This window comes from Etheostoma spectabile, chromosome 4, assembly GCF_008692095.1.
Source record: "Etheostoma spectabile isolate EspeVRDwgs_2016 chromosome 4, UIUC_Espe_1.0, whole genome shotgun sequence".
In the NCBI taxonomy this organism is placed as follows: domain Eukaryota; kingdom Metazoa; phylum Chordata; class Actinopteri; order Perciformes; family Percidae; genus Etheostoma; species Etheostoma spectabile.
In genome coordinates this window covers 6,634,042-6,644,276 of record NC_045736.1, presented here as the reverse complement: position 1 = coordinate 6,644,276, position 10,235 = coordinate 6,634,042, and the positions used below count along the sequence as shown (strand labels likewise).

At 42.1% G+C, this 10,235-nt stretch overlaps 1 protein-coding gene across 2 annotated transcripts in view; it reads right to left on the bottom strand.

Annotated features, from left to right (window-relative positions):
* Nucleotides 1-1,895: 1,895 nt before the first annotated feature.
* The window catches only part of vgll4b (vestigial-like family member 4b), a 39,682-nt gene continuing 31,342 nt past the window's right edge, over nucleotides 1,896-10,235 (bottom strand). For both annotated transcript variants that reach the window (XM_032512815.1, XM_032512813.1), the window contains 3 exons: nucleotides 4,991-5,258; nucleotides 3,939-4,056; nucleotides 1,896-3,310 (listed from right to left, as the gene is read on the bottom strand). In XM_032512815.1, coding sequence (XP_032368706.1) covers nucleotides 3,054-3,310; nucleotides 3,939-4,056; nucleotides 4,991-5,258 — 643 coding nt within the window. In that variant the 3' untranslated portion in view covers nucleotides 1,896-3,053. The remainder of the gene's footprint in view (nucleotides 3,311-3,938; nucleotides 4,057-4,990; nucleotides 5,259-10,235) is intronic.

Below are 10,235 nucleotides of genomic sequence, written 5' to 3'. Positions count from 1 at the left end.
TCCGGGTCGGCTGAATCGGGGGGGGGGGGAGGCTTTAAAAGACTTTGTGTCTGAACGTATCCCGGCTCACAGGACCTGCTTACAGGAGCTCAGCTCCTGAAGTGCTGCCTTGGCCTTGTCGTCTTTCAACCTCTGCTCAGAGACATGAAATTATTCTGTACTTTTGCTACAGAATGACTCACACCTAAGTCTACTGTTACAGCCCCAGTTCTCTTTATTCTATGCTCCTAATGTCCTCAAAGATATTATGTCATAAATGCATGTTGTGTTAATTTATGGCCAATTTGCTTGAAAAGAAAAAAAAAGTAAGCAAAAGCGGACACCTTGTAATTCTGGTAAAGACACAAGAAACCCTGTGGGCATGAAACTCTGGAACAGTTGGCCATGGCTCATTATCAGCTGTTTGTTGACATGGAGATACTGAGTGTATAGGAGGCCTTTACAAAGTTCCTTATAGGAGGAATGTATGCCACCATGGCGCAGGCTCTTTAACACGACTAACGAGTACAATTCATTTTCTCAGACTGCAGCAGTTTATCTCAACTGTGGCAACAACACAATATTGTTCAGAAAAGAAAGCATTGAAGTACAAAAAAAAAAAAAAAACTTGGACACCAAGTCAGGACACAAAGTCAACTGATGAAGGCAGAAGGAGCTGTGACATCACCCCATAAATTCAGATAGACCCTTATCAGTTCTCTTTTGATTTCTACCATCTCGGTTTTCCATAGCTTTTAAACATCAAACTTTTAGGAGCCGTCATCACTAGCTCTAACCAACACCTCGTCTCCCAAAAGCATCGGAGCGTTTTGGCCGGTGCTGTACAAAGTTCTTTTCGAAATGCAGCAATATTGTGTGTACCAAGGTGGTGATTTTAAGAGGACAGCCAAACAGAATCATAAGAATAACGCCCATATTATCTCATTGCAGATGCTTTTTGGGAAAACAAGGCCCTGTTGGCTGATTTGTGCCAATTTGGTGTCTCCCCTCGGCCGTGCTGAAGGTTGTAGCATCACGTACCACTGATGGATCAACATCTTAAGAAAACCTTTACGGGCTGCATATCCTGAAGCCAACTCAACACTAGAACGATCACTGCTCTGCTGTGGGAATGAGCTCACCGTGCTGAGGTGGTTTCGAGAAACGCAGCTCTCACCAACAGAGCCTGTCCGGAGGCTGTCCCACTACAGGTGTCTGTTACCATACTGATATTATTGGAAAACAAAAATACAAAATGGTAATAACAATACAAATAATATGGAGTACGACTGACCCAGCAGTGAGTGTATAGTGTCTATGTCTGTTACTGACAACAAAAGAAGTAACAACTAACGTCCAAATGAAGAGGCTAATAGTAATTAAGATTGAAATGCTTAAAAACATTAATAGATACCAGCTATTAAAAACAAAACAAAAACATGCATCTGTAAAAGCATTAGTTTACCCATCAAACCTTGTAGAAATCTACCAAACCACAGTGTGTAGAAGGGGGAGGGGTAGGCAGGGTGTAAGCCAAATATAATTACAACACCCGTTGTAACAAAGGCTTGTTTGAAGAGATGTGAATAATCTTCTCTCCCCGGTCGAGAAACCAGACTTGTTTTTTCCGACCACAAAGTGACATGCAGCGTCATCTATCCCCTCATCGCTGTCAGCAGTTAAGCCAGGGAAACACATCAAAGCACATTGTTCAGCAAAGCACAACCTGCAACACACTGCAGGTCGTACAGCTGGGTTTTCAGCCCTGATCGCCTCTCATAATGGCCGTGATGTCAATCGACACCACAGTTTGCTAATTTGATAACCTGACTGTATTTGTAAAATGAAATGCAACAATTTGGCACTATTCAAGCTTGTTAAGTAGTTTAGGCCTGACAATGCAAGCAACCTTTCTTTTAACGCAATCCTCCTCTAACCATGCAAGCATGTTTGTTTGTAGTTTATAGCTGCACTAATCAACATGCACTGATCTGACAAAACTCACTCTATTCAAACCCATAGTATCCAAATCCTTATTACTTTGCCTATCTCTAACATGTTATACTGCCCGGCCCCATTGGTAGGCCTTTTCTATTTTTTCAGAATATGATGCATAATAATGTGGTACTTTTCTGTCAGAGCCAGGATGAAATTATGCCCAGGTTGATTGTAAATTAAAGTTAATGGGATCAAATAGAGGTCCCAACAAAAGATGGATTATACGAAGCTGCGCAAAAACAGCTTTATCAGTCCCAGTGTGTGCAGTGCCAGATTACAATATTGACATGTCACCCTCTACCCTCTACGGCAGTAGTGCAAATTAGACCGAGTCGATCACCTAAGTATACGCATACAGTAACACCCCAGAACACATACACACTAGCGAGAGGGAGAGAGAAGGAAGATGAGAGAGTTAAAAAGTATAATAACAAAAGGGATATTACAAGATGTCTTTTTGTTGTCATGTTTTCGAGGTGGCCGGTGATAAACATCAGTGTCTGAGGTTTCTTTGGTAGCACAGTCAGGTGGTTTGTGAGCATTTTCTCCAAAGTGTTTCTCACCTATCTTTTCTTTCAAATGTCGGACATCCCATAACGCAAAAGCAGTACACAAAACTACAGTTAAAGAAAGAAACAAAAAAACAAAAGAAGAAAATCAATAATTAAAAACACCACCGTTCCTCTCTCTTTATGTACATATAACTACAGACACTTGCTCAGCTCCAAGCTTGACATGCAGGGATGATGAATGATTGGAAGGAGCAGCTTGATGCTCCAGTCGAGTCCCAAAGTTGAACGCTCATCACTGATTATTTTCTGGCAATACCAGACGAGAGGACAGACAGAAAAAAAACAACCATGTTGTTAATGCTTGATTGATCCTCTGAGTGCATAGAGAGAGAGAGAGAGAGAGCAGGCTTGAGGGTTTTAGATGTTTGTAGCGGACCAGCAGGCAGGCATTCCCTCTGGGATGCTGGTGACAGACCAAAGTGACAAGGGCGTGGGTTTTGGAGCCGAGATGATTGGGAGTGCAGGGGAAACGGGGGCGAATCCCTATTAAAGCCCTCCCCTCCTTCAGGAGACCACAGAAGGAGAGTGGTTGTGATTGACCATGTGGCTGTCGGGGGAGGAGTTTGGGCTGCTGCCGGACGACGAGGGACTCCCCTTGTTTTTAATCTGCAGCCAGGTCTCGCCCAGTGCCTTGGCAAAGTGGTCGTCTACCGAGCCTGTGATGGACACCGAGTTGGTGGCGGTGGGCTCGGGCTCCTTGTAGTTCTTCCCAAGACTGCGGCGGAAATGCTCCTCAATTACTGGGTCGCATGCTGTATTGGCTAGAACAGGGATAATATGAGAAGGCAAGAGAAAGTGAGTTTTTAGTTCCCATAATGAAAACAGAAACATCTCTAAAACTCACTTATATAAAGTTCAGTGAGCAATGTAATGCCTAGCATCAGTTCAACCATTGGTAATGGGAATTTTAGGTCAATGGAAAAATTCTAACTCCGGCAACTACTTCACTTTTTCATTGCAGTTTTTTTTATATTAAATCCCGGTTTTAAATTTCACTATTAACCTCAATGAGATCATAGGGGTTTCACTGGGATCATAAAAATGGCCACAGTTAAGTTATCAGCCCATTGAAAACATAACCAACTCTCACAAACAGGACAAATAAAACAGACATGTTTGGCTAAGGCCTCAAGTGACATTTACAGTACAGAGATAACAGACAACAGCCTCTGAGACTCTGGCATGATTATTTTAGAGTATCCCTAGTTATATAAGTCAGTCTGAATGTGGAGAGTATGAGTGGTTGTGTTTTCTCTGGAGGGTGATTTCCACTGCGATAAGTTCATCCGTCACTGCTCCTTCTACCATAAATCTATGTATTAAAAAAAATATATATATGATATAATATTGATGACTTGTCTGTCTGTGCACTTGCATGAGGGCACTCACTGTTGATTCTCCTGTAGTTGTTAGCGAGGCTTGCACAGCTGTTGTGTGAGACTGGACAGTAAGACAGGTTGCAGTTGCGGTTGTTGGCGGGGGCACATGTGATAACTGAAGGACGATTCTGAAACACAAAAATACATATTCAACATTTAGAGATCATCAAAAACAACAAACAGTTTGGTCAAGAGTGTGTGTAAGAAGAGTTATTAAAAAGAGAACACCATTTAAAAAAGGGGGAATAATTAAATTAAAGAACCAGACAAAGGAAGGTCTTAAGCTTGAGGGAGTGAGAATGATTCATTGACAACAAAATAGGAAATGTTTACTCTCCACTATCCAAGGGGACTGGCTAATAAAAGCCAGAATAATTTAATGAAATAATAATAAAAGCCAGAAAAATATAATAAAATAAAATTAGTCACATCATGCGAGGGACCTACCAGAATTGAGGTTTTATAGACTGTATAAAATATGGACGTAGGTTCTATGATAGGGCTGGGACAACATGTTGAGAAAAAGGCTTGCACAAAGTCTTGTAAAATGTGGGAGTATTTTACTCTTAATGCCAACAACAACAACAACAACAACAACGTGGTAGTCTGTAGATTTTGTAAAATGATCCCTGAGTCAGGATACAACCGTAAGTTCTGCTCACCTGTGCCTCTTTAGCTCCTCCCGTAGCTCACGGGTATACAGTATGTCGTGCACAGACTTGAATGTGAGGTAAACTGTGCTGTGTCTCCCCCATCAGTAGCACTGTCTTTGATAATTGCGCAACCAAGCCAGATTGTTTCAGATATCTCATAAGTCCTTTTATAACGGCCCTTATAACGGCTCACGTATCAAAAAATTGTTGGGTTTAAATTCTGTTGTAGAGTTGGGCATTTTAACATGGGGGTTTAAGGGGATTAACTTTGTTTTGGAGCCAGCCTCAAGTGGCCACTCGATGAATGCATTGGCTTCATTTTTTAGCCCAGGAGGTTGCCACTTGTATTTTATCCAACAATTTGCAAAAGTTTATTGTCAGAACCAAAGAAACAGAAAGTGCAAGTTACCTGCTGGCGTTCCACGGCGCTGACTTTGTGCGACACTGTGGCCATAGCTGCTGTGCTACTGCGTGCAGACTCCACCATGCTGTTTTTGGTGAGTGCCAGAGGCTGGTCCATGCCGGCTAAGATGGCCAGGTGGTGATGGTGGTGGTGGGCATGGCTGTACAGGTGATTGCTGTGGACTCCCAGAGTGCTGGGCACCACCGCACGCTCGATGGGGCTCCGGCTTCGGTCCTTGACGATGGAAGAGCTGCGGTAGTCTCCATGAGGTTTCCTGGAGAACAGAGGAAAAGAGAAGTAGAGACACAGAGATGCACATTAATCATTGATTAATCATCTGATCAAAAGTTATCGAAAACCAAAACCTCGGTGTGAGGGATGAGTGCAAAAGTAAACAAGATGAGGAAAGACTGCTGGCAGATGGTCATGGTAGTGTTAGAAAATAGAAGGAAAAAAAAGATGAGCTGTGGAGAGACGAATGTAGACAGAGGTAAAAAAAGTGTCTGAAAGAGAGCTGAGATGAGGGAGAGAAGAGGGAAGATAAACAAAGAACTATTGTAAATGGGGCTCTGTGTTAAACCCCGCAGGACCAGCAGAAGCTATTAATACTGAACTCACAAACACACTCATACTTCTCAGATTGCTAGAGGGTTTGATAAGACGGTTTTCTTCAAGCACATGCTCTAACATACACACACACACACACTCTTTCTCTCCCTCTTTGTTGTCAAGTCTACGAAGGAGGAAGTAACACTCTCCTAACTTTATCCAACATGGATGTACTCCAAATGTATCCCTGTACAGAGGGGCAAATGGGCACAAAGTTTAAAGCTCTAAAGTGGTTTCCTCAGTACAGCAAATTGACTTTCTCTTTCTAGTGAGGCCGAAGACAGCTGCACTCACTACTGTCTGAGAAAAATCCTGCAGTGCTAATGCAGCCTAGACGCAAGCTGAGGAGTTGTCTCTAAATGCATCTCAACACTAAATTAATCTGCTAGAAGTTGTTGGCTGAGCTGTCCTGCCTCCTGCTTGGCTGACGTGCAGCAGTAAAATCAAGCTGCAGTGATACAGGTAGTACTGTAGTTTATTCACTATGTTGGAGGCGAGGCGCCGCACCAGGGAAACTCAATCGTTAACGTTAGCTGTTGTAGCTTAGCCCCCAGTAGTCAGTGCTAACCTAATGTAACGTTGGCCCCAGTTAGCCGTCCCCTGGCAGCCGCCGGGAAGCCAGGGAGGCTGAGTGACTGTGACCCATCTAGCGTCAGATCCATGGAAAATAGACGGAAGACAGGTTTGTAATTAACGTTAAGGATTTAAAACTCACTGTAATAAAATAAATAAATAAAAATCACTTGTTCTGTTTAACATGGCTCAGCATACTGAAACATCTCTAAACAGAAAGTTGCAGACTCTGAATTTAATTTTTTTTTATAACATTTTAGTTGTTATAGTTAGTTAAAATCATTTTAATATAGACATAGGAAACACCAAAATACGATATATACAATATACAATCTGATCCCCAATCAGCACAAGTGTATTGTCCACACACTTCCCATATGAAAGAGACTTAATTTCCACCACAACAAAATCCCTCTGTTCTTTCCAATCTGTGAGCTCATATTTTAATTATTGAAAAAGCAGCGATACAGTTAAGGAATTGAAGTAACAAAAGTTTGACACAAAACAGATTTTGGCCAGCTGCCCCCCCCCCCCCCCCCCCCCCCCCCGGTCCCAGCTCTGTAGATAATTACTTTGAAATGTTTAATATGTAGTGAAGTGGTGGTGCTTGATACTATGCACACTTGCTAGTTTAACAAGTAGCAATTATTCTGCCCAGTGCATCGAATGTCGTCTCTCTCGTGTGTGCGTGTGTGAGTATTACCCCCTCACTGCAGCTCCACTCCCCTCCTACAATTTGAGGCCCAGTTACAGGGAGCAAGATTTACTGTACTTGCCTCTTACGATCTCTTCTTTTTTCTCCAACTCCATAGACACATGCATATATTCAACCAAAGATACAGTATATACTCACTGGCCCCCTCCTTCCTACACTGACGTATACACTACATAGACACTACAGCCTCAATTGGGGAAAAACCAATATAATGTAGTACATTCATGGTGCTCTCAAACATTGGTGGACAGAATACAATATGGAATTCCCTCTTGATTCTTCACTAGATACGGTGTGAAGGCATTTCTTCAAAAAAAAAGTCTGAATGAGAATGCAAAACAAACTCAAAATTGAAAGAGCTGCAGCGGGCCTTTAAGGTTTTTTGTTGGATGCAAAACAAGTTCAGGAAAACAGTTGTAGATCCATGTGACCAGGCAACCTGACTGCTGGGTCAAGCATCTGGAGCCCACAGCAGCGTCCTCCACAAATAAATAGTCTCCACAGAATACAGAGAGGAAGACAGGAGGAGGTGGGGGGGGGATGTGAATGGTCCGGACCTCTACTATAAGAAAGAGTGAGGTCGGTAGTTTCCTTCATTTGTGCCGAGAGAACTCCCCACTTTTCTTCCTTCATCTTTTTTTCCCCCCTCACAATCGGCAGCAAACTTCCTGAAGCTTAAAGAGGGAAAGACTTGGCAGTGCTTTCATAAACCCTGGCCGACAGCTCACCAACTAGCTTTTATGTTTTCTCATAGTGGTATCAGTTTTCTGTCTTTATCCACTTGTCAAAGAATAACTGCATTGTGGAGTTAATTACATACAAATTAAATCATAATAATGAAAACATTGTTTTTAATCAAATGCTACAAACCAAAGTCTTCGTTTATAACTCGCTATCTCCAAATATAAACAATCGGCAGATTAGCTTAGAGGCAAACCGATAATAAAGCTCTTTCTCTCTCCCCCCTCCCAGCATCTGGGTCTTGAGTTAGGTTGTGGAAGTTGTTCCAAACTTTAATCATTGCCAAAGAGCAGACATGCCCACATCCTCACACATGAGGGGCTGTTGCAGAAGCCAGTGAACGGGATCAACAAATCCATCCAATGAATGGCATAGCTGTTGAATCCACCGCCGCCTCCGCCTTCCACTCGCCTGATTGCCCTCCAAATCCGCATTTCATGCCAGTGTTCTGGTATTCAAAACCAGCTCTGTCTTTGTCTCTCTTACTCACCTCTCAATTATCATTAGGGTCACAGCTGGGGAGAGAGGGAGAGGATGTAAAGGGTGAACAGCTAGGGATACACATGAGACACAAACAATGGCCTGGTGACAAGGGCTAGAGCTGAAGAGAGAGGTTTGCCAGATCTGGGGCTAGAGGGGGGGGGGGTACAGCCTTTGAAAAGTAGAGAACTCTGGGACTTGACACCTACGAGAGGTATAGGAGGAATACAATAAGAGCCGAAAGCAGCCAATGGGAAAGGTTGAGGGCCCACCTTAATGTCATTTCTCAATAAATGTTTGCTGGGTTACTTATTACTCTTGGATAAAGTACTGATATGGAGTTAACACCACACATCACTGAGGTGGTTTCAGTGCTGTTATTTGTACTGTAGGTACACATTTTGTAATGTAGGTACAAAGAGTGGAGAGGGGTGACACTTCAATGGACATCTTGACACAATGAAATTGAGAGGAAATATCTATTTGATTCTATTTTACTAGAGAATGGGTTATGTGTAGCCTGGCATTAGCGGTAGACACTGTGGTGGGCATGCATTGGAAGATCCCTTAATTTAAAACCCAGAGAGTCCAACCCTCAATTCATAAATGATATAGTCATATATCTTGAACAATTTTACACCACACAGATCTTTCATTAAGTACAGCCTTTTAAGTAACCACTCACATGACACCCTGTCTTCAAGTTAACCTCAAGTTAAAGATCACAACTGTGATCATATGTTTGAATGACTTAAAAAGAAAGCAAAAAAACAGTTGTGGGCCTGTATTTTGTAAAATCTGAACACTTAATTTGTTCTTGCTGGTTTAACAAGCAGCTTTGTATGAGCTAACTTGCCTAACTATCACAATGGGAAACTAAACCTATGAACTGAAGACTTTAAAAGATATATAGCTTAGATTTCCAGGGTTAGCTCTAAAGTAGACTGCCAATTTGGTGAGTTAGCTATATTTTACTTGAGGCAAAGCTACAGGAGCTATAAAAGTTCTATGCCTTTTCTCACAATTGTGTTCTACAGAGAAAACCTCACTATAAATCTTCGGTGGGCAGAGGTTCATATCCTACTCCTTTAAGAAATAAATAAAGAGTGAGAACAGAGAGAGACACACAGACACACACAGGAAACATCTGGGAAGAATCAGGGCGTAGAGAGGAGAAGACGACAAAAAAAAGCAGAGGAGGATGAAGACTCAACCACCGGTTAAAACCAGGCACAAACTCTGCGAGGTTTGCAGAAACCCACAAAATGAACACACACACACACACACACACACACACACACACACACACACACACACACACACAACACACCACAAACACACACACACACACACACACACACACACACACACACACACACACACACACACACACGGAATACGGGCTATGTATATAAGGCATACAAACATCTCTACCCAGTTTTCTCTTCTCAGTAGCAGGACTGAGCGGAAGTTAGTAATAATATTTGTATTCTTTAAAATAGAAAAGTCAAAACACAGAGAACGTACACCTTAACAGATTAAGAGATTTACAGACTAGTTGTGGTATTCATCAATAATTGTACTTGACATACAGTATGCATTATAAAACAATAAATAAACAATGCCTAATATCTAGAGCAAAAAAGATAAACTTTGGCACAATTTCCAAACATCTCTTTACACAGCCATTTTAAATCTTTAAGATTTCCACTCATGCAGAAATGCTGATAAAAATCAAGCATATACTTAACAGCTAACTGACTGCAGAGAAAGAACTGAAGAAAATCTTTCGTTATCAAAGCTGGGACAGATCGGATATGGGAACAACCACAACAAGAAGGAAAAGAAAACAACATGAGAGCACACACACACAGACTGAAAAAACACCCACATGCTCTCCCTCCTTTTCTTACATGCTCACACATAAATAGTCCAGTCCCATGTAAAAACAAGAGGGTAACAATGACCGCACACACACACACATACATACACAGAGTTATTTTCTCCTCTTTTGGCCTATGGGGAAACTTCCATGAGAACAAGTTACTGCTAAAGTTCCCAGTAGAAAGCAGCTGTGGTTTCTGTATGCTACAGTACTGCTAGCCTGGAAATCCAGACCCAAATCCGAAAGAT